At 47.9% G+C, this 24,612-nt stretch overlaps 1 protein-coding gene across 1 annotated transcript in view; it reads right to left on the minus strand.

The window, feature by feature from the left end:
• Nucleotides 1-3,308: 3,308 nt before the first annotated feature.
• Nucleotides 3,309-24,612, minus strand: part of RAD54L2 (RAD54 like 2) — an 86,184-nt gene continuing 64,880 nt past the window's right edge. The window contains exons 8-22 of the mRNA XM_069561092.1: nucleotides 24,348-24,481; nucleotides 22,706-22,902; nucleotides 21,324-21,666; nucleotides 20,433-20,610; nucleotides 19,021-19,272; nucleotides 18,697-18,815; nucleotides 17,327-17,445; nucleotides 15,491-15,590; nucleotides 14,554-14,759; nucleotides 13,984-14,156; nucleotides 13,282-13,478; nucleotides 10,763-10,962; nucleotides 9,153-9,242; nucleotides 6,848-6,940; nucleotides 3,309-5,416 (exon numbers count right to left, since the gene is read on the minus strand). Of these exons, the coding sequence (XP_069417193.1) occupies nucleotides 4,425-5,416; nucleotides 6,848-6,940; nucleotides 9,153-9,242; nucleotides 10,763-10,962; nucleotides 13,282-13,478; nucleotides 13,984-14,156; nucleotides 14,554-14,759; nucleotides 15,491-15,590; nucleotides 17,327-17,445; nucleotides 18,697-18,815; nucleotides 19,021-19,272; nucleotides 20,433-20,610; nucleotides 21,324-21,666; nucleotides 22,706-22,902; nucleotides 24,348-24,481 (3,393 nt within the window). The 3' untranslated portion in view covers nucleotides 3,309-4,424. The remainder of the gene's footprint in view (nucleotides 5,417-6,847; nucleotides 6,941-9,152; nucleotides 9,243-10,762; nucleotides 10,963-13,281; nucleotides 13,479-13,983; nucleotides 14,157-14,553; nucleotides 14,760-15,490; nucleotides 15,591-17,326; nucleotides 17,446-18,696; nucleotides 18,816-19,020; nucleotides 19,273-20,432; nucleotides 20,611-21,323; nucleotides 21,667-22,705; nucleotides 22,903-24,347; nucleotides 24,482-24,612) is intronic.

A 24,612-nucleotide genomic window follows, 5' to 3' on the forward strand; every position in this document is an offset into this window, starting at 1 on the left:
CCCCCTCAACCCACCGTGGACCCCCTTCCCCAACCCCTCTGGAGAGGGTACAGGAAAAACACAGTCGGGCAGGCTGAGGGGATTCTTCTGGTGAGTCCCCAGCCCACCCTGAGTAACACAACCAGACAAGTCAGTTTACACCCGTGTGCACATAAGCACGTGTGCACACACACACTCTACCACACACACACACACACAAACCTGGACTGAGCTCTCTTCCAGGGGAGGGCCCTAGGTCAGGTCACAGTATGAGGTCCCCTCTTCTGAATATTATCCCAATAGTGGTAACGGAGTACTCAGATCTCCCCCGGCCCCATCACTACCGCCTGTCTAGTTACCTCTCCCCCACACACTAGATGATGATAGCAAACAGACCTCTGAGAGAGGAAAGGAGACCAAGTCCCCAAACCACAGAGAAGGTGGACTCTGCCTGCTCAGCAAGTTCATCGTTAAGACTCGGGTATTCATAAAAGGACTAGAGCCAAGCCAGTGGCACAGCACACACGCAAAGGGGTCACAGTGGAATATACAGGGCAGAAGAGTCAGTCAGAAGGAGAGTCTGCAGGTGAGTGAGTGGAGAGCATAACCTTCTCAGACAGACCATGAGGTGCAGACTTCTTTCTTGGGAACAGTCTGCCAAGGGCCAGAAAAGTCTGCTAGGGATCTAAAGGTGGGAGGAGTTCCTCTCTCAGGAGTTTTGGTGCAAGGAGAGTCACTGAGCTGGGTGCACAGGAGGCCACTGCTCAGAGAGGAGACTGGTCTCCTGTAGAATCACAGGGGACTGGGAAGCATGAGGGGGTTATGAACAGAAACAGAGAAACAGGAATGTAAAGCCCCAGAAGACCTTCCCCCAAGGGATGAGGACTCAATTCAGAGCGATGCCAGGCATACACAGACAAGAGTGCCTTGCTCTGACTGCTGTGGGAGTGACAGTCCCACCCAGACTGCTAAAAGCTTGGTTGAGAGTTTCAACCTATCAGCAAAATGTTACCCCAGCTACTTGCTTCATGTCCTGGAGTGGGAAATGTTCATATTTAGTTGTGAATCACAAGTATATATAGATTCTACACACTAGTTCCTAGGCAATAAGAGTTCTAAAGACCAGAGATATCCTGTAGTCAGAAGATGCTTAAGACAGATGCTTGAGAAGCATAACTCGAGGCCATGAGAACTCTGCAGATATCTAATTTGAAAATGATATGGATCCAACATGGTTCACTTACTTTCTCACTTCAACGGCTAATCTGTCTCTGTTGAATTTTTATCTACAAAGATACTGAGACAGCAAATCAAGCATTACTACAAGTGATGTAGTCCTGAATCATTACATAGTACTATATCCCCAAGATTGAGGACTTAGGCTAAACCAGACAGACGGGGCATGACAGGCCCTTGAAAACACACTATGGAAGACAGCAGTGAGGGAAGATGGCTAAACCTGATCTGCCCTCCCTCTTACCATCCTTCCCTTACTCAAGCCAGAATGGTGGGTGGGCATCACTGCCGAGTTGTTTCTCATCAGAGGAACAGTAAAACATCGTTCTTAGGTCCTGAGACAGCTCCTGCTTCCCTCACACATGCATGCACGCTTGCCTACCTGCACACAGAGATAGCAGAAATGTCAGAGAAGTGTTTTCAGGTTCTTTTTTTTTTTTTGTAAAGGAAAACCACGGAACCAGCAGCACTCTAATTTCCCATGATCCTAGCCCTACTCCCTTATACAGCTTACTCCCTGTAAGCTGCATAAATCAAAGAAAACCTTGTCTACCCAGGACTGTCTCCCAAAACCATGGCCTCTCCTGAGGTGAAGCACGACTCAGCCCCTAGAACCACTGGGAAGAGGGCAGGCTTGTAATGGCACTGAGAACACCCATTTGCTTCCCGGTACCTTTAAAAGCCCATCCCTCCAGTGACTGATTTTAGTTCCTTGCTGGGATAGTTTCTGGATTCTCATAGTCTGCTGCTGTGATTTCCTAGAGGCAAACACAGAAATAACCCTCCTTCCCCAAACACACACACATTCTCTGGGATCCCAGTGCTCTGGGGCCTTAGAGACATCATTTGTAGCCCGGGTGGTGAGTGTTCCCTGCAAATCAGAGATCCAGGCTAGCTTACTCCCTCTGCACCAGCCTCAGCCGGAGAGCCCACTCCAACTCAGTCCCTTCACCATTCATTCTTGGGATGCATCCAAGAAAGCACTGTTGGAACTGCTGTTTTTAAATTATTAAAAATAATTTGCATAGCTAAATTGTAGATCTAAGGCTTCTATGAAGAGGAGAGTTAAGTATCTGACAGGGTGCTTATGAAAACAGAGAAAGCAAGCTCCTGAAGTTCCACTTCTGGTGTTAACTGAACAGTGCACGCACACGCACACGCACACACACGCACACGCAACAGCCATCTCCTTGTCTCTTCTTGGGGATAATAACCCAGAGTGTGCTGAGACCCCCCCAACAATGGAAATGGGCTGTTCAGAAGAGCTGCAGAAGCAGCTACTGCTAGGGGCGACCCGGCTAAGCTGCCCCCAGGGCTCAGAAGAGGCAGGCGCGGCAGCTGCCCAGCCAGTGAGGAGGGACCAGTGGGGAGGCGGTATAGCTCTGAAGCCAGTCAAGGCTTGTTTTCCCTAAAGAACTGCCCAGCAAGGTCTCAGCAGTAGGGACAGAAAAGCCAAAAGGAAGACAGTGCTTAAGCTTAGACTAGATACCCCTCAGCCTCCAGCACTGGTGATAAGGGGAGACTCAGAATGACCGATGTGTTATGATGATTTAAGGCTTCTACAGAGGATGGGCTCCTCCACGTTCCTTCAAAGAGGATGGAGGTAGCAGACACCAGGGCCCACACTGATCACCTGATATGCTGAGGAAGCCAAACATTTCCCGATATGAGCTCAACTGTCTGTTCTGTCAACCCAGCAGCCACCTACACCCAGCTTCACTTTTCAGCATAGAGCCTGCCTCTAGGGTCATCCCAAGAGGACACACCTCCGAATTTGGGGTCACTTACTTTCCAATTGTAAACTCCATGATCCTAAGTTTCAATCACTGTGTAATGAGTCGCATCATCACTAATACCCAGTTGCAGGATTCCCCGAACTTCCTGAGAGGCCATTTGCTGAAAACATAGTTGCTTAGTGTAGACCTTGATCAAGGCTGACTCTCTTTCCTTGGTCAATTCGCCATCCACTGGGATTTACTAACCAGCAGCTGTGGGGTCTGAAACATCTTAAACTTTCCCTTCCCAACATCTACCCTCCTTACCCTAACCTCCCCTCCCACCCACCCCCCAAAAAAAGAACCAAGACACATGAAAAAAGTCCAAATAATAAATAATTGCCCATAAGAAATAAATTAACATGGAGCTCTCTAATGGGGAAGGAAAGGAAAGGCCAAGAAAGGCCGCCAGGACGGGCAGCTGGGGGCGCGGCTTCATCTTCGTGAAGAACGTCTTTTCTGGCCACAACTCCACGACCTCCCGCTCACACTCTGCAGTGCTTCTCCCTCCCAGCTTCAGCACACTGACACTTTCACACGCCAAAAAGGCAGATCTTGCTCAGAGAAAGCCACTGGGGAAAGAGAGATTGGTAATGCCCGTTTTCTCTGATCATCTCCCCCCAGTCTTGAATCAAGTGTGGCTCTGATAACCGGGGACTTGGGTTAGCTGGGCCTGGTCTTCACCCAACTAGAAGGAAACTTGTGGTTCCCATGGCTCTTCTCCTGGGCTCACCCTGATGTTCATAGTAATAGTTGCCATGAACCACCATGCTCTGATTTCCATTTTATAAAAGATAAATTCATTTCTTAGTTTCCCCCTTAGTCCCTCCCTCCCTCCCTCCCTTCCCACCCACCTGCACCCCTGCTCTGTTACATACATGTAAGTACATATACACACACATACACACACACGTACACACGCACACACACCTGGTCTGCTTCTTTCCCATCCCCTAAAAAGACTCCACTCTGCATGGAATCTCAGTCTGCCCACCCTTCTTCTCTTCCCCTCCCTCCCTCCCCTCCCCTTCTCCAGACCAAGCTAAGTCACCCAGTAAGGCAGCTCTCTCGGGAGAGAATGTTCCCAAAGACAGAAATGGGATATGAGCTTCCACCCTCAGACGGGCAAGCAAGCAAGCAGACAGCATGAGCAAGGCAGGCAGGAAGAGAGGCAGGCCGCCCTACCCCTCCATTCCTGTTTTAGGTCCCTGATTTCCCACTATTGCTGCTCTGTTGGAATTTTTTTTTTTTTTTTTTTTTGCCTTTTGTTAAAACAGCAACAGAGCCCTGCCACCTATGGTCAACCACCCTTCTTTGTCCTCTTCCTTTCCCCTCTTGCCAAGGGCCCTATTCTCAGAAACCCCAGATTGCTGCCTTCCGTCTGGGTGGGCGACCTGCTGGGGGCCCCGAGTGAGGTGGAGAGGGGATCCCCAGCTATTTCCCAGTGACCTCTATTACATCATCGTCCTTATCCTCATCATCATTGGAGCTGAACCCCACCTCAGCAACCTCATGAGAGTCAAATGGAGGCACCTGGGACCGGAGGAGGCCACCAGCTGGGTAGCCTGTGTGTGGGGATATGTAGCCGGGGTAGACAGACATGCCCCGAGAAAGGTTGCTGGGCAAGACAGGGGAAGGAAAAGGCGCGAACATCCTTGGCTCGGACAGGAGTGGCTGTGAGAACGGGAGTGAGTAGCTGGGGAGTATCCCTGTTACAGAGGGGTTGAGCATGAAGGAGGGGTTGCTGGCAGTGACTGAGGTAGCCGTGGAAGAGGAACTGACGGGGCCTGCTGGCACCAGAGGGTCAGTAGTCACTGGAAACACCAGGCGGGCATCTGCCAGCAAATTGGACAGCTGGTAGTAGGAGGGGGTACTGCCCATGAACAGGGAGTTCTCCCCAGCCTGGGAGGTGAAGGGGGGGGTGAGGTTATGATTTAAGGAGACGGGTGGCATGGCAAACCCGCCAGAAACTGGATACCCGTGTTCATACGGCTGCACGGGAGCTGGCAGATGGCCCTTCCTGGACCGCCGGCGGGCTGACTCCTGGGCAGCAGGTGGGGTGGCCAACTTGCGCTTGTGGCCCCGTAAGTCCAACACTGGGTGCCTGTCGCCACAGGGCTGGCCGGTCACCAGGAGGGAACTATTGAGGCAATGAGCCCCATGTCGAGGCTCAGTCCCGAGGGTCCCAGGAACAGCACTGCTGTCCACAAGTGGAGCCGGGGGGCCAGGCAGGGTGGCACTGGAGCTCGGGGAGCTCTGGCGGGACTCTCGGGCAGCAGCCACATCCGCATACTGCTGGAGCTCGCTGATGATCTCCGGGCTGTCTGGAGAGACGGGCCGGGCCAGCCCCTCGGGCTCAGGGGCTTTAGGTGATGAGGCACTGTGTCTGCCGTTGCTTGTAGACTCGAGAGAAGGCCCCTGGGAACCTGGGGACAAAATGTAGGTAACTGAGAACCAGAATGGCCAGGGAGGGAAGGAGAGGATAAGACAAAAGTCCATTAGGGAAAAAACCCTGTCCTGTGGTTCTCAAAATTCAAATAGTTTCCTGTACAAACAATATCATCTAGTCAACTTTTCCCAGTCACAAAGAAAGAAGTCTTTTGATCTAGGAAATAAGTCTATCCAAGGAAAGACTTGTAATCTCGCTGTAGCTCAGTTCCCTGTAAAACTCCACCAAGGTGAATCCTATGACATAATGGATATGAAATGCCAGATCATCCTTTCAGTCAAACACTTTCTGGGGACAAAGATGGTGAGTGCCCATGATGGGAAAAAAAGAGGAAAAGGAAGTTTAAAAAGCAGTCTATCCTGGCTAAAAACAAAACAAAATCCATGGCCATGAAAGATGACTGGTACAACTAAGAAATCTAAAACGGCAAGGCTGGTAGGTAATTATTACAGAATTGTTATACTTTTTTTTTTTACTGTGATAATGGTGCTGTGATTAGGAGAAGTACACATTAATCTCAGCAAATGTGTATTGAAATATCTAGGGGTGAAATGACATGATGTCTTCAACTTACAAATAGTTCAAATAATAGGAAAGGAGAGAAAGGAAAAAGTTTCTGAAAAAGGTATCAGCCACCGGCTAGAGCTGCAGGGTACGTGGGTGCTCACAGTGCTTTTCTTCAACTTGTCTGGTGTCTTGACAATTTCCATGACAAAAGCTGAGAGCAAGAACAGTCTAGTTTCACACCTCATGGTGGGAGGACAAGTGAGACCACTCCCCTAGCTAGAGGGGACTTTTGCAAGAGTTCTTACTGTTGTTTCTGCGCCACACGTATGTTCTTTAACCTGGCAATCTGACTTCTAGGAATTTTTCCTATAGATACACCACGTGACTGTGAACCAGAAGTGTAACGGAGGAGCAGAACAGGTCTAGGCACAGGGAACTCGGCAACGCACTGCGTTATACCCATCTACCTGCATCTTGTGCAAACCTTCACCAAGGACCATCTCAAGGAAGGATAAGGAACAAGCACTGAGACGCACCAGTGAACGAAGAAAAGGACAAACAGTATATTACAGTAAGTTCAGCATTTGTTTTCGGAATACAAAGTCACATACATATATAGTGTGTACATAACATATATTGCTTTAATATATACACACGTGCACATACATATCCCTGTACCATGTACATGTATAGAATATAGAATATCTCTTGAGAAAAAGACAAAAAACAAGAATAAGCACTTCCAGGAAGGAGCAACAGATGGCTGGGAGGATAACGGAAGAAAAACTTCTCACTTTACTCCTTGTGAACCATGTATATACATTGTCTATTCAAAAAATAGTAACAAACCAAACCTGTCAAAAATGCCACGTAGGTCAATGGAAAGTAGAAGCCACTATACCTGAGGCAGCCATCCGACCATCTTCAGGGGCCTTTGGTTTGCCAGTCGCCCGGACAGCAAAGATTCGCCCATCGCTGGTACGGATGTATGTCCCTAAGGAGAAGCATGAGGAAGACTATGAGGAGCAGACATGCAGTACAGCCAGCCCTGGGAACTCCAAGCTTAGCCACTGTGGGCTCAGAAAGAGCTATAAAAGTGGTCTCACACTTTCTCTCAAAATCCCTGCAGTGAGGAGTGGGATGACTGAGCTGCGGACCCAATATTACTCATTTACTCCACAAACACTGTGTGACTAACATATACCAGACACTATTCCAGACACTCAAGTATATACAAGACAGAAAAGGGCCCTGTGTCTCATGGAGCTTAACTCTGGAAGGGGAGACACACAGTCATACTAGAAAGTATCGGGAAAGGGTAAATGCAGTGAAGGGAATTAACAGGGTGCTGTGAAAGACAGTAAGTTGGCTCCCTCTGTTCTGGCCCAGGGCCTCCGGTCTGGGTCCTCCTCTTGATTGGGGAAGCAGCAGCCTCACTGCCTCAATAACTGCCCTCCCTTGGTAGGAATAAATCAAGATGGGCATTCTATTCCCATGTGGCACTAGTCAACCTTCCCTTGGTCTTGGGCATGTCTTCTGATCTAGTTTTTGGTGCCAGGGCTGCCTCTTGGCCAGAGGTCACCAAATTTTTTTCTTAAAGCACCAGTTGGTAAATATTTTTGGCTTTGTGAGCCGAAAGGGCTCTGTTGCAACTACTCAACTTGGCTGCTACAGCATGGCAGCTGGGCATGGCAGTGCTCCAAAGACCTTTATGGACACTGATATGTGAATTTCATATACTTTTCATGTCACAGAATAAATGCTCTTTTGATTTTTTTTCCAACCAACTGAAAATGACTGAAGATATAAAACCCATTCTTACTTCACAAGTATAGTAACAGCAAGCAGGCAAGATCTGGCCCGTGGGCCACAGTCTGCATACCACCGCCTCCTCCCAGCTCTAGGCTAGGAAGAACCCAGTAAGGGGGCTGTGGACGACCTTCTCTGGGTATCATGTATTTCACAGCATCTTTTCCCTGAAACTAAGGGTGCTTTAACCCAACAGAGACAGGGCAAAATCGCCTTACTAAACAAAGACCCTCAGGGAGCATCACAGAGCACAAGCTGACATGAAATAAAGGCTTTAACTGTGTTCTGACACCAGCCGGGATTTCTCCAGAAATCCCATCTGGAGAACTTCATGAGGCCAGAGGCAGCAGACTTTTCAAATGACCACACTTGAAAATTCTGTCATGTAACCCAGGTATACTAATTCATTCACCCACTGCATTTCCTAGTTGGAGATGTCTACTTCACCCTAGTCAAGCAGCTAAGACAGCACAACGATATAGGTGTTTGCTTCTAACCTACTCCATTCTACCTTGGGCCTCTCCGTGTGCCATGCAACTGTCAGACATTAAGCTTTTGATCGCCAGGACATCCATCTTGGATAACAAACTGACAGCTGTCAGGCACAGCTGCTAGCTCAACTACGAGATAAGGCACCTGGCTGCTCTCACCCTTGAAAAGTTCCTTATTAGAAAGCCTGGGGTAACCTGGATAAATAATCCTTGAGTGATTCTCGCCTTTCCTTTCCCACACACCAATTCCCACTCTTATGTTTTAAATTCACCAATAAAGAATAAACCTGTGAAACCCCAGCCACTTTTGGACCCTAATAAGACAGAGACCCAAGCCCACACACTGACTTTCTACCTACTACCTTCCTGTGTGGCTCTGGAGTATGCTGTGTGCCCTAGAGGACCTGTCAGTAATAAGCCTCGTGTTTTCAAAGTTGCCTGATGGTGGTTGCTGAGGTGCATCCTGCCATCGTGATAAGAAAAACAAGGGCTGGTCCAGTCACAACACTGGCTCTGAGGAAAGGTATGCGGGGCTGGCCACAAGCAGTGCAGGACCGGACGAGCGTCTCAGGCGTTCCTGGCTGGTGCTATCGACAGCTGAGACCAACACAGAGCAATGAGTTTCTTCAAACCCGCTCTGAGAGTCTCCACAAAGAAGATGGCAAAATACAGAAAGGCAGGGACCACAACCCCTTTCTTTTAAGCCACTGACAGCTATCCTTTAAGCCCACCCCAAACTGGCTAAGCTCCTAGAAATGTTATTTTCTCAGGTTTCCCCTACGTTCCCCCACTCTTATAGGATGATTCCTGTCCCTGCTCCAGCTCAAGCCATATGTCCTGATTCTGCTGGCCAGCTCACCACTCTCAACCAAAGAGAGGGGAGGGGCTCCTCAGGCAGGTGCTCACCTTTCGTCCCACGGATGATGTGGATGCTCTCGCCAGCATTAATTCTTGCCTGTACGTCTGTGGAGCTGTTGAGCCCGGGAATAACAATATCTAGTGAAGACACAGACCTCAGATTTAGATTACATGGGGCCTGACTGAAGAAGGGGGAGAAAAGGCCAAGTTCACATCCACCCTTCGATCCTCAAGCGTTTTCCTAAAGCACCCCAGTGGAGCAGAGGTCAGAACCAAGGAAGGGAAAGCAAGCAGTGCTGCTCCCAACTGCCTCAACAAAGAATACCGTGAAAAAAAAAAAACACTTTTCAGAAACCTGATCATCCTTCTCATCAATTTTCCTTGGTTTAATTTAAAAATCATAGAGTTTTTGATTTAGAAAATTTCAGTTAAAAAAAAAGTTTCCGTTCAAATGGTTATTTCAATTTTCTTTCTCCTCCCTAAGCAATTTGCATGTATCTGCTCCTATCACTTTAGGTTCCAAGAGGCCACATGTCTTCCTTGCTGGTATTACTCCTCACCTAACTAAAGAATGAAGAGAAGAGTATTTTCAAGAATCAGGAGAGAAGTAGGATTATGAGAGGCTGTCTCTCTCTCTCTCTTTTTTTTTTGGCTGTGCCACATGGGATGTACCTTAGTACCCCAACCAGGGATAAAACCGGTACCCACTACAGTGCAAGCACAGAGTCTTAACCACTGGACCACCCAGCAAGTCCCGAGAGGCTCTTTGTTTTTAATTTGTTTCAAAAAAAAGTCTTTTTTACCATGAATATCTGTTAATTTTCATACTCAAAAAAACCAATTAAGATATTTTCACTAAAGTGAATTATCATGAATATTTCTAGATAACAAGATGAAAAACAACATCATGAGGTGCTTTCCTTTCCAACCACTCTGAACCACAGAATCAACTGCGGGGATGAATGCGCTGCCCACCTCTGACTGCTGGCCCCTCATGCTGGATCCACATTAAACTTACAAAGAACAAAGTAAGGTCTTTAACTAAGGACGCTGAGAGCTGTCCTTCATGCCCAGCTGACCTGACAAGTCAGGCAGGACTCAATACACTGACACCTCACTCTGAAGACAAACCCTATGTCCAGTGACATTCTCACAATCTCCAGAGTGTTCCGTGTCCATCCCACCCACCACAATTCAATAAAACCCAGTACTGTGTTGTTACTCTTAAGATATTTCATTAGACTACATATTCTTCATGATTAGGGACTGCTGCCTTCTCTATTTCTACTTAGAGTGCCAACGTAGTATTGCCTACAAGGCAGACATTATTTAATCAATATTCCCTGAATGAACAGAGGGATTCCCTGGTGGCTCAGATGGTAAAGAGTCTGCTTGCAATGTGGGCGACCTGGGTTCCATCCCTGGGTTGGGATGATCCACTGGAGAAGGAAATGGCAACCCACTCCACTATTCTTGCCTGGAAAATCCCATGGATGAAGGAGCCTGGCAGACTACAGTCCATGGGGTTGCAAAGAGTTGGAAACAACTGAGTGACTTCACCTTCTTGGGCTTTCCTCATAGCTCAGTAGGTAAAGAATCTGAACAGAGGAATTTTAAAAGGGACAGCACCCCTGGAAGAGAACTCAGGAGCTCCCAACCTGTTGTGGTGACCACCTTCTGCACAAGGACTCCCGCACGCTGCAAGTAGTTGATCGGGAAGTTCATAGCTGGGTTTGTGCTGGAGGCAGAGCTTACACTGCCTCCCAGCGGGACATGCCGTGGCATCATGGGGATCGGGGTGGACTGTACGGGACGAACACTGGCCACGGGCTTCTCATCACTCTTCAGGGTTGGCTGCCTAGGAGAAAAAGACAAGCACACCAAGAGTTTGGCAAAACAGCCCTTACTTACCTTTCTGCAAGACTGCTAAGCCTCTCCAGACTTCCTCTTTCTATAGCCAGAGAGCTGCTGACAGAAGGATCAAAAGAAGCCGCAGGGTATGGTCAATTAAAAAGGAGACTGGAGACAGAGCAGAGACAGACACAGCGAGGGATAAAACCTCTCGGTGTCTGAGAAGAATCAGATGTCAGTGGAATAATGTCTTCTTGGAAATGTGAGGTGACATCTGCTCCTCTAGAATTGGGACTGCCTGTCTACATGCATCAGGAATTTGTCCTTAGAAGTCAGGAAGAGGCAAAGAGTCATGGTGAGGGGTGAGGGGCGCACGGGTGCATGGTGCGTGCTAACTTCAAGACAAATGGGGACAAATGGGTGGAATTTTCCCACTCACCAAGAAAAAACAGGCCACAGGACATCACATGTGCTGGTGGCCTTGAGCACATCTGTCCAACAGTAACTGTCATCACCTTCTGAACCCTCAAGTTTCGGTAAGTAAGGCAGACACCTCTCTCCTCTGCATTACTTTTCAGTGGACTTCTCCTGGGGCCAGTCCCCAAAATGGCTCTACAGTCACAGCCACCACAAAAGCAGGAGCAGGCAAAACACTGCACACAGAGGTTGCGCTTCTAAGTGGCACATGGCTGTGGCCAGCCTGAGCCCTGCTTGTGCATCTCTTACTACCAACACGCCAAAATGCTGTCCTGTGGTCAACGAGGCATTCCTCATTCCTTTCAGCTGGATGTTGGTGCCTTGAGGAAGCTACTCATTCAAGGGTTCTGAAACTAAGTCCCTGTCTCTAAGCTTTCTAAAGTCTGTGGGCTTTAGTTCTGGGAAAGAGACCCTCTGGGATTGGTATGTTCTTCCTCATCTGATGGAAAACCGGCACATAACAGAACACACTTCTGTGCCACGCTGCTGGAGCAGGCCTGCACGAGTACCCAGTCACTGCTCTCAGGCCGCCTTTAGGCAAGCCCTGGGGCCCTGCAGATAGCTAGGATAGGCCAGAGAGCACAGCACGCTCACTGGGGTCTGGGGCCCTACTCAGACATCAGTGGGGCTCAGGAATCTAGCCCAAGGCCCATATTCTGCAGAGGCTAAGGCTAGGAATTTGGGTAGGAAGGCCTCCTCACATGTACCCAGACAGAATAAGGAATCAGCAGGATCAAATGCTGTGAGAGGCCGATGCCCTCCACAGGGCCGTGGTTGGGCTAGAAAAGGAGCTGGCATCTCCTTACAGCCCAGCCCATTTGTCACACCTTGTCTCCATATGGTTTTTCTCCCACTGGGTTTAGACTTAGTCCATCGCTATTGTTACAACGAAAGGCCCAGAAAAGGGAAAGAAAAGGGATAGACGACAAGAGAGGGGAACGTGAGTGGGCAACCGTGTCTTGGAAAATGACACAGAAATAAAGTCTGAAGTCTCTGAAAAGATAGTAATTTTCTACTCGGAAGCATCTTACACATAAAAATTAGCAAATTTAATCACGAAAGTTTAGTCATATAAAATCTTACATGGCTTCATTCAGTTCCTTTAGAAGCTCATTTGGCAAGCTTTTTTAACATGGAACATTCAAAAGAAAAAGTTCTAAAATCTATCCCTCTTAAAATAATTACTAGTATCTTTAACTCAAGATAATCAAACAATGTAAAAATGCAAACCAAGCAAGCAGGAAGCTGATGTGATAAAGGCTATGAGGTACTCTGTCTTCTACTGAGAAGAAAAAAAGTACTGATAACTATTCTATAATTTCCTACAAAAAGCCTCTGTCCCTGCTTAGCAACTGGCTTCCATGCTGTTCCTATCCTTAATAGTTTTGGAAACATACTCAAGAAAAAGATCTTTTTGCTCATGAATAAGGCACAGACACAGAATGAGATCCCATTAAGAGCACTGGAATTCCTTGAGTACGATTCAAGACCCAGAGGAGACCTGGCCTTCACTCTTGAACTTCACTGCGAAATGAGGGCTAGGACCAGGGTGCTGCAGACAGGAGGCGGCTGTGGGGGAGGCCTGGGAGTCTGTGTTAGGGGAAGCTGTGCCTCCTGGGGGGCCAGAAGGACTCTCCTGAGTCAAAGGACCAGCAGCTCACTCTTCCAGCCAGAACCACTTAAAACACCAGGGCTGCAGTACTGCTTCAGCACCTCATCCAAGAGCAGAAACTGTCCATTCAAGGCAGCCTAAGAGCAAGTTGTAGGCCTCCTTTTATTTACAAAAGGAACAGTTAAGAGGTCTGGGCCTGGCCCAGCAGCACGCCTTCCTCCCTTTGCAGTGACTCACCAGTTCCTCTGACTGAAGGCAGGGATGCTGGTCAGGCTCTGGTCGCTGGCCGGGTAATACTGCGCATATGATGGGCGGGTATAGGGGACTGATGTACGCTTGTCCTCCTCGTAGCTCTTCTTTGCTGCTTTTTTCTCAGCCTTGGTCAGCTTGTGATCCTTTCGATTAAGGAGCAATGACTCATGCTCAAAAGGCTCCTGGGGACACAGGAGGATGTTGATTTAATTACCAGTCTTTGTACCAACATGAACGATATACAAAAAGCCTTACTTTGAAACCATGAAAAAGCTGGCTGTCTACAGTACTTAGCAAAGAGCCTGCTCTCAGACTCATAGGCACATTTACTCTTTCTGACAAGAGCATAAATTCTCAACTCTAACCTGGCACCAGCTTTAGACAACCTATGTCTGCCTTCCATATCAAAAGAACAGGAGGGTTCAGAGAATCACCAGACTACATTTTCAGAACTTCTTTCGGCTAGGAAAACTCACCATGGCCAAATTATCCTCATGGCTGAGCTCACACTGCTAGGATGAGACAAGGATAGGATAGGCAATGGGGAGAGGGGAGGGGGACTGTCTGGGGCAAGAAAAAGAACCAGCTGAGTTAATCCGCATGAAATAAAACTCTGGATGAAGCAACCAGGCTTGCCTCTCTCAGTGGAGAGTGCAGTACTGGGGCACATGCACACTGGGGTCCCACCTTGGTGATGAGGTGAGGGTATTTCAGACAGGCAAGTTGGAGGACTGGCTCCTTGATCCCCTTTACATTCAAGGATGTTTGGGGAGCTGGCTCCTTCTCCACGAAGTGCAGTAGGTTCTCCACCTCCTTTCGAGTAAAGTTCAGCATCGGATTGAGATCATCCACCACCCGATCTAGGAGGGAAAAGCCATGAGGAAGTCAGGTCTCGGCAAAGGAGACCACAAAAGCACCGCTCCAAGGACTGGCAGAGAGAAGAGACGTGGTGGGTGGCATACCTGTCACTAATATCTAAAACACCTCAGGCCACTCCATACCTAAAAGTCAAACAGCAGGTCTGAGACCTTCATGAAACAGAAATATCTTAAGAGATACCTGCATAACCAGGCTCAGCTCTTATCATTAAACCCGTCTTCAACAATTTGAGCTAAATGTCCTCGTAAGCAATTATTTGCATCAGAAATCGAAAGCCTGCCTGCATTTCCTCATCCTGCCCCTCTCCTCCCCTTCTTTGATACAATTAGAATGGCCGTCTGTATAAACGTCCTCTTCTGAGCCTGAGAGATGGCCTACCTGACATGCCCTGCTTCGAAATCTGACGGTCATAGATCTTCTTTTCGAGGGTGAAATCAGCCACAAGACGATAGATGTGACAGGGCTTTTTCTGGCCGTAACGGTATACCCGACATACAGCCTGAGCATCATGGCAAGGGTTCCAGGAAGCGTCAAACACCACCACTCGGTTGGCACCAATCAGATTCACACCCAAACACCCAGCCCTTTAAAACACAAGCCGATAATCACAGAAAGTGATTAGTTTTACAGACAGTTTTCAGATAGGTTTTAACCCCTGTCACTCCTACCTGAATATCATCCTCTTTATCCTAAGCAGAACATATTGGAGGATTCTGCTGAAGAACAGTACCTTCCTCAGGCACTGAAAGGGTGCCCTGAAGTTCCAACACAGAAGTACCTACCAGCTCAGAAAGAAAATCCACTCTCCCACCCCTCTGTGATGAGTGAGGAGTGATGTCACTGAGTGAGGGGAAGTGTCTGTGTATCAGTGTTTCTGATGTGTTTGGTCTAACAGCTTGGGAGAATGACTGGTTTATACCCTATCAAGGGCATTCTGATGCAGTAGGCAGCACAGCCTTCAAGCTGCCTAGCATGAGACAAATAATGCCATCAGTCTTTTACAGTTATATTGCACTTTGTACTTATTAAAGCAGTTTCACACTCATCACATCGTCTAAGCCTCAGAACAGTGCTGAGAGAAAAGCTAATTATGACCACTGTGAATGAAAGGCTCAGAGAAATTCATGACACTATCATTATTACCCTCCAAACAAAATTTCCTTTGGGGGCCCCCTCTCTCACCTCAAAAACAAGTCACAAACCTGAGATCTCTATCTCTCCTGACAGAACTTGGACAAGCCTTTGGGGTTCAGGCCCGTGTGGCCAAATGCCCTGAAGGCAGCCCTCTGACTTCCCCATTTCAGGATCCACTCACCTTGTGGAGAGAAGGAACAGCCAGGTGGTGAGGTTGCTGGGATCATTGAACTGATTAATGAGCCGCTCCCTCTCAAAGGCAGGGGTGCTACCATCTAGCCCTAGGACAGAAGGAAACAAACAAATGGACAGATGAGGTCAGGGATACACAGAGAAATCAATGGGCAAACGGATTTTTAAAGCAAAACAAGACAAACACCACAGTGCTCTCGGATTCCATGCCCTGGACATTCCATAGGCACCTACCATGAGACCCAGGCACCTATCAGCTGTGTTTCTCCCGTTAGTCCCTTGGGTCAAATCTAAGGCCAAGGTTCCTAGACTTCAGAGGGCATAAGAATCACCCCAGTTAAGGAAGCCTGGTAAGAACTGGTTTAAGGTAACTGCTCTGCCTCAGTCCTGTGAGTGAGTACAAAAGGACCAGGGGTTTTATGTTTTGATAAGGAAGGATGATGTTCCTTTACCAGGCAGGAATCCACAGTTAACAAACTCCTAAGGCTAAGGAGTTGCTTGAAGGAGACATCAAAAAAAAAAAAAAAAAAAAGATTTGGAGCAATGGGATGGGACACTGGAATGAAAGGAGGGACACTCACAAAAAAGAGAAAAAGTAGGCTTCAGTTAAGAAAAAGAAGTAAGGGAGGAGGGGTTACATTTGTCACCTGGAGGAAAGCAGAGAAGGCAAAACTAAGGGCATGAAATACTACATGGAGAACTGAATTACTACTGATGTAGGAAGCCTGATATTAACTGCCTGGTATTAGAGGCTCCCTCAGTCAACACCCCAACCTGGCTTTCAACCTGAGTTGAAACACAGGTCAGCACTGATTCATCATGGGACAAGCCTACAGTCAACACACAGATCTTGGCTGGCTGGAGTCTCCTCACCATCCCCTGACTCTTCATTTCTCTCAATCTTTCCTTTAGGCCAGGGCTTCTCAACAAAAGGGAATTCCCCACCTTGCTCCCCCATAGGGAACATCTGGCAATGTCTAGAGAGGAGTGGGTCGTTATAACTGCATGGATGCTACTGCCATCTAGTGAGTGGAGATAGCAGATGCTGCTAACACTCTACAATGCCAAAGGCAGGCCTCTGTAACAATTAACTGGCCAAAATGTCAATATCTGGTCAGTAAGTGCCTGAAGTCAGTAATTTTCAACTTTTTCCTTTACCACCCCATTAAGGAGCCTTTAAACACTATTTTTTTCCCCCAATCACCATGCCCTCCATTAAATTTTCATACCACAGATATACTGTATACTATATAATTAATTCATTATATGCATATTTGTGCTTTATAACTCTAAAAAGTTCCCATTTTTTGGTCCCCTTGTGACCCGATTTTCGCCTCCTTAGGGACACCTTCTCCCCCATTGAGAACACATGATCTGGGCTTGTGCTCACTGTTCTTGTGTGGCCTAGGATGATCCTTAGGCCACACCAGCTCTGTATATTAAATTTCTCTCCGTCTTTGCAAGTCGAGTCCAAGTTCCACCTTCTCCAAGCATCCTCACCATGTCGATTCTGTCCGTTGTAGAACTCCCGTGAGGGCAGTCAGCCAGTGCTACCTTAAATCTGTTCTTGCATGCCAGGGTGATGGCAGGGTGTCCGCCTTCAACATTTCTGCCCTCCTCGTACCTGGCCTAAGCTCCCTAGCCTTGTGTAGTAACTCACACACGGCAGCTTGCTTTTAGTATCTCTCTGCTCCCTAGCTAAATCACAGATCTTCCTGTGCATGTGATGGAGAATGGAGGAAGGAGGAGGAGAGAGGAGAGAAGGAGAGGAAACCCTTAGGCAGACCTTGCCAAGGCTCTGCAAACAAAGCAGCAATGAACTCACGGAAGTAGCTGACGTTTCGAACCCACTTCTGTACTCCTTGCCCCTCAGCACCAGGTAGACAGGGCACTTCTCGCTTCCCTAGGAACTCCTCGATTAGAGCCAACGTGGAAAGGCTCTGGCTGAAAGGGACACATTTGGTTCAGAAGGTTCAGAAGGTTCCTGGACCCGAGGGAATCTCGCTCCCCAGTAGGCTCCCCTCTGAGAATGAGAGCTCACGCATGCAACTACCCACAAAGAACCACCCTAGCTCATGAGGGAAAACAATCGTCCACACACTTATCACCAGCACCCCACCAAAAAATTCTCTAACCTAGTACTTCCTTGATGGAAAAAACCCTGAGATTTAGCTCGGCGCAGAATAACACATGGCATCAGCATTAAAAACCAACACTGTACGAGTATACATGAGGTCGGATTACAGGCCACAGGCAATATTAGGAGTTTACTAAGGAGACAGATCATTTAGCTGTTTCCAAGTTAAGCAGAAAGCTAAACCATAGAAGCAGCAGGACACTAGGCTCTGGCAAAGTCAGAATCCCTGCTTTTTCATCAGAGTATGTCACAGATGAGAACCCCCACTCTGAGACTCCCAAGCCAGGCTCCTGCCACTTAGCTCTCACCAGAGCATAATCTAGTTGTAACAAAGGAGAAGCAATCTGCTTTACGCCTGTTTCTCTGAGAGGTGAGGCCTTGATGGGACTCAGAGCTCTCTCAAAACTGGGAATAAATAACATCATTTATTTGGCCTTATATACAAAGCTTTAAAAAAAGGTAGGGGGAGGCTGGGGATATAGAAGCAGATTTGACCAGAGGTCAGCAAATGTTTTCTGTAAAGGCCCAAATAGTAAATATTTTTAGGCTTCATAGACCATACATAGTCTGTGCTACATGTGCTTCTCTCTTTTTTTTTTTTTTAAATTTTTAATTTTTTCTGCCAACACTGTGCAGCTCCTGTGATCTTAGTTCCTCAACCAGGACTGAATCCGTGAGCCCTGCAGTGGAAGAACAAAGTCCTAACACTGGACCACCAGGGAAGTCCCTGCATATGCTTCTTTGAAAAAACAAAAACAAAAAAATTCTTTTAAAATGTAAAAACTAGCTCTCAAGCTATACAAAAACAGGCCAGATCTGTCCTGGGTCACAATCTGAAGGATTAGATCATGATCTCCAACATAGGAACCTAAGGCCTCAAGTTCTCTGCAGAGAGACTGCACTGGATAAAAGAAGAAGCTCTAAGAAACGAAGTGCGAGACGCACTGGTTGCAGAGGCATGGACGCAAAACGAGGCTGGCACAACCTGGACAGTCTCAGGCTGCAGGCGCTGTGTCAGCCTTTACCAAAGACACACACTAGGGAATTGCTGTTCCTACCTGAACACAAGGATCTTGTCTCCAAGCTTCACACTTTCCTCAATCAGGTGGAAAAGCAGTACCATCTTGGGAGAGTTCTCCAAGACACCAGTTTGGTAATTAGTCAAAAGGTCCTTGGCCTGTAGGAGAGGAAATGAGGCAGCTTGGAGCAGGCCATAGCCAGACTACCAGAAATACAATTCTTACCCTCAAAGGCAGTAGCTCACAGGCAACCTGAATAGGTCCCTGCAGAGATCTCAGTGGACAGTGCACGCCCTACCCTCTCCCCACGAAGGCTCTCCACCATCCCCTTTCAGCAGTGGCGTATGGATCTGCCTGACTCACCCATTCATATGTGACAATGCTGTTGCCTCGCTCCTGGAAAGGGTTGAAGCCGACCCCTTGGAGGAACTTGCTGTTGGTCGCCTCTCCCACTGAGGAGGCCAGGGCGCTGTCCTCCACCTTGCCTCTTGTTCCCTGTGACGGGCAGCGGGCACTAGTTCCCGCTGAACCAAGCTCTTCCACGTCCAGGTCTTGCTCATTGGCCAGGTTCTCCTTCTGAAGGGCTTCATACAGCACGTCGGGATGATTCCAGATCTGAGGTTCAAGTTAAAGGGGAGGGCAGAGAACAATCTAAGGGTGTCCCACGGAGTCTGGCAACAGGCACTTGCCCACACACACCTCCCACAGCACCCACTGTCACACCCCAAATTAAAGTCTCCCCAACCCCATCACAGCCAAAGAGCCTGTACATTTTCACTAACTGACTCTGATTTCCATGATACGTGAATGGGAGAATTCACACCAGGAGGCATGGCAGTATGTTTGGTACATGACCAAAAAGGCTGTCACAAGTCTTGCCTTCTTACTTAAACAAGAACATTCCTGTTTCACCATGTGGTTACAGTCAACTATGTATGAAACTATGAAATCTCTCCTATGAAAAAATGTTTCTAGCTTAAGATGATGATCAACTATAAATCATTTCAGGGACATTCTTGGCAGGAATTGAGAATTCCTGAGGGAAGGGGGTGGTGTTGGGGGGTGTATGAGAAGGGTACACCAGCACCAAAGCATCCTCACAGACCATGTCGGCTTTAGCTTCCTGGCCCTGATCTAGGAAACATTTTGAAAGTCATCTGTCCCCAGACACACACCTTCAGCTGATTTATTAGAGCAGTGGGAATAATATCCAACAAGGTTAGTTGAGAGCTGTCAAAGGAACAGATCTCTTGTGAGGCAACTGAGAGCACCTGGCCAGGTCAAAGACAAGCCGGGGTTTGCCAGCCTGTTCACAAGGCCAGTGCTAAAGATACTAAACTTTGCTGTCCCCAAACCATCTCAAGCATTATCAGAACGAAACAGATCTCAACCTGATTAAACACAGAATCAAATGGAAGGTATTCCTAATAACGTGCACGTCTAAGCTATATATTTCTTGAATCCTGATTAAGCTAGCAGTCAAAAACTCTGTCCCATGGTGTTCCTCCAATCACTCCATGTCTCAGCTGAAAAACAATCAGTGAGAAAGGAAGTGATTTCTCAAGTTTGGCGTAAGCAGCTGTGCAGCTGCACAACTGCAAGGGGCACCATTTACATTACAGTCTACGAGCGGCACTCCAGGTAACTGCTTTGCCTCGGAGCCCCCAGTGCAGTGAACTTCTTCCTTTATCAAGGATTCCCAGCAGGCATGACTCCCTTGGGACCACGAGCATCCTTAGTCTGTATCTAAGTATTCCCCCGAGGCCTCAACACACCTTGCAGCATACACAGAAAGCCTTGAGAGGGTTCAGCCCCAGCCAGCCACTGCTACCACAGTCCCGGAAGCGGTCCATAAAGTGTGTGTACAAATCTCGCTGGATCTGAGAGAGCCGCACCAGGATCACATTTTCTTCCTTGGCAGGCAGATGAATCTTCAGCACAGTGTGGCCTCTCCTACAAAGGTACAGATCAGAACTGACAAGGCAGTGTGGCCGGGAGGCGTCAGTGCAGGATAACAGGAGAACCCTGCATTGGTGCCACACATCCTTCTTTAGGACCTCAACATTCACAACAGCCTTGTAATAATGAGGACTGGCTCAGCAACCAGCAGCAAGAAACTTATTTTGAGGGTAAAAACTAAAGCAAAGAGGCAGAGTGACCTGTCCCAGGTGACTGAACGAGAGACAGAGACCAGGGGACTCCAGGTCCGTAACCTGGTCTAGGGCTGCTTCTCTAAGCTTTCTCCACACATGCCGTCTTCACAAGGGAAAACAAGGAAATGCTTCAGGCTGGCCAAACCTACATCTTCCAAGACGCTGAAACTGGTGAGGCCATTCCCCTGACAACCATTTTATTCTTTCACTCAAGTCCTTGGCATGGTAGCTGTCTCTTGCTTCTCTGAGCAAGTAAGGCAGATATCCCTAGTAACTTCACAGATTACTTCTGAGAGATGCATTTCTGGGCCAGACTTCCAGAGAATGAACCACTGGATATCCACCATCTCTTACTTGCTCAGGAAAAGCTATTCCGTGAAAGCAAAGGTTTACTACTGCCCTACGAGAAAGGGGTCCTCCCACCATAACCACCTTCCCCCCTTTCAGGAAAGCCCTGAGGGGTCTGTTCCACCAGGACTCTCCACGGATTTGGAAAATCTGAGGATGGCTCACCTCTGCACGAAGCCCTCCAGGAGGCTGTGCAGGACGTGGCTCCGGTACCGCATGAGGCGGACGTCCTGAGGCGTGCTGTCAATACACTGTCCATTCAGGATGGGGCGCTCAAACATGTTGCTGAACTCCTGCCGGGTGCCGAGGAAGTCTGGGCGCACGAAGTCCACCATGCACCAGTACTCGATGAGGTTGTTCTGCAGGGGGTACCCGGTCAGCACCACCCGGCGGCGGGAGCGAATGTTCTTCAAGGCCTGGGAGGTGCTGGCCTGGCAGTTTTTGATGCGGTGTCCCTCGTCACAGATCACCACATCAGGGCCAGGGCGGCATAAGGCCTTCTCAAACTCTAGGGAGGGAAGAGGATCCGGAGTAAGAGGGTGAGAGGGCTTGCTCTTAGTCAACAATATGAGAAGTAGGGGTGCACCCTGGAGGAGACAGAAGAAATGAAGGAAGCAGGAAAGCAAGAGTCAGCCCCCAGTGGAGAAAGGGAGCCGGCCATTCCAGTTCCTGCGCATCTGCTGTGACACGCGACCCAGGCCGACTGACTCTTACAGTGAATCTCCTTTCCCTCTTTCCTTTCCTTTTTTTCTTTTCCCTTTAGGCTAAGAATAAAACGGAGTCGCATTCCCAGGGCTTACACCAACTAGGTAGCAGACGGCATGACTTTCAGAGTACTAGTCTAAAGGATTAAAAATGCATCTGGGATGATTCTGATGGGAATAACCCAGACACTTCCACAGGCTCTCATCACTGTCTTGGCGTCACCTGAGAGCTGGCTGGTGGGAGCTAATTAAAGGACAAGGTCTTCCTGGAGTTACTTGCTGCTCATTGCTAAATGTCAAAGTCAGCCACAGAAGCAGGGAACACAGAATCTCATAGATGAAGAGATCTATGAAATGAAACAGCCTCTGAACCTTAAAAGTACTTTTTTCCCCAAACAGGCCAAGGCCCTCAAACGAGAGAAGAGAGCTAGAACTATGAGAAGAATGGCTCTCACCAAAAAGAAAACTGTGATAAATTCCTCTTTTATAAACTCACACAAACAGTACCACCACTACTCCGTGTATTAGTTATTTAAATACTTTATATTGTCTTAATGCTATCTCAGAACATTCTGGGAAGCAGTAAAGGGAGCAGCTACCCTTCTAATTGCTCTGTGAAGACATAGGGGAGTCTTGCCGAAGCCAGTCTGTGGCCTGGCCGACCCAGAACTTTACTGTCTGCAGAGAAAGCAGGGCCTTCCAAGAGCCGCTGGCCAGAGCCAGTCTCACCTCAGGGTCCAGGATTTCTGGTTCGTTAATGCTCCCCATGTGATTAGGTACTAGAGCAGACACGCCTTCTTTCCCCCGAGTAATTCCCTACATTTCCCCAGAGAGGCCACCCACCTCTCCGAAACTCCTGCTGTCGGTCTTCCTCATCCAGATCAATGATGACCGGGTGAGAACGTTTCTTGGCTTTCTTCGGTCTACCTGTGGCAAAGGATTTCTTCAGGGTGAGGAGCCTGTACATTTCGTACCCCATCAGCAGCACCCCTCCCTCTGACACCCAATCAGCCATCACTTTAGCACGAGCTGCCATTGTCCTGCAAGAGTGAACAGAAAGAACACATTATTGCTTCGTCGGCTCTGCAGGAAGAACTCCTCGCAGTCAAAGCTGTGCTGATGCACAGTCAGAAGTCCTTGCCACAGACTTCATGTGGCACCATCACAGGGCTCGCCAGCTGCCCAAGGACTTTCCCACTATAGACATACTAACTGCACTGAGGACAGACGAGGTCTCTGGTGATGGTTAAATAGCAAAAACCAGAAATTCAATGTTACAAATAAAAGTGACAATCCCCTTCGATGTACACACTGTTGTTCAGACACTAAACCGTGCCTGACTCTGAGACTCCATCAACTGCAGCACACCAGGCTTCTCTGTCCTCCACTTTCTCCCAAAGTTTGTTCAAAGTCATGCCCACTGAGTCAGTGATGCCATCCAATCATCTCATCCTCTGCCACCCCCTTCTCCTTTTGTCTTCCATTCTTCCCAGCATCAGGGTCTCTTCCAGGGAGTCGGTTCTTCGCATCAGGTGGCCAAAGTGTACATGCATGACTATAATACTACACTTGAGGGAGAGCTGCAAGTTATTATCATTATATACAAAGTAGTAAAAGCAAGGGCAACATTCCGCATTTCACCTGCCCAGGCCCTGGTGAATGAAGAGCCAAGGACACACAGTAAAGGAAAAAGAATAGCTGAGACCGGATGCCACTCAGCACATCCCTCTCCTCCTGAACAACTGCGCTCTGGCTCTATTTCATTAACCGCAAGTGGACTGACAGTCCTGAAATCTAGAAAGGAGCAGGTGATCGGCGACCTATGGAGCCACCCACAGGCTCTTCATTTTCATGTGTGTGACCAAACATCCCAAAAGGTGACCTCCGCAGAGAAGAAAGTCTACTTTCTCAGTTATCCGTATCAACAAGGGGAAAGTGTGGCATGCATAGCTGGCTTGGATCAGATCAGGATATAGGTTTAAATTTCTGGAAAGCAGGTTGAATTTACAGAATGGAAATATAAATCATTATATTTAGATCCAAAACAAACAAAAAAAAATGGTGTGCATCTTTTAAAGCTTGGAAGTTGTACCGTTAAGGGTCAAATATAGATTAGTGCTTGTAAGAGGAGACTGATGGTTAGGTTTCTAATAAAAGATGAATGTAAAAGGTGAAAAGATAGAAGACAGGAAGTTTCATACTACATGTTGAACTACATGGGAAAATGTGACCACACACACAGATTTTCCAGGATATAAAAACGTCTTCGAGCAGAATACAACAATTTCTGTGCTACATAATAACTCTGACTATTGAAAAACCAGGGAGAGAAAAAATGAGTAGCAAGAAGGAGAGGGGGATACATCAAGAAACCAAAAGGAATCTGGGAGGACAAGGCACATACCCAGAGAGACTGACTGCCTTGACTCCAGACCCTGGGAAGAAGTCAAAAAGGAAAAGGGCGAACAGAGGGCAGGCCACCTACTTGTGCTCATCATTCAAGATGTGAACTTTAAAGAACCGAGGCTGGACTTCTTCAGGCTTACTGTCAGCTGGAAGGGCTTCAGGAGCTGGGAGCCACATGTTGAACTCTGCCAGCCAGTTCTGAAGAGTATTAACCTGTCAGAAAGTTAAGTCCAAAAAGGGTGTTTTAGGGAAGAAGCTCAGAGCTGAGCCTACCAGGCTTTTTAGTGTCCATAAGGCACTACCCCAGAGCTCTGCAGAAGGGTAAGCAAGTGGTGCCCGCCCCA

The sequence above is a fragment of the Ovis canadensis genome, chromosome 19, assembly GCF_042477335.2.
Source record: "Ovis canadensis isolate MfBH-ARS-UI-01 breed Bighorn chromosome 19, ARS-UI_OviCan_v2, whole genome shotgun sequence".
Taxonomy (NCBI): domain Eukaryota; kingdom Metazoa; phylum Chordata; class Mammalia; order Artiodactyla; family Bovidae; genus Ovis; species Ovis canadensis.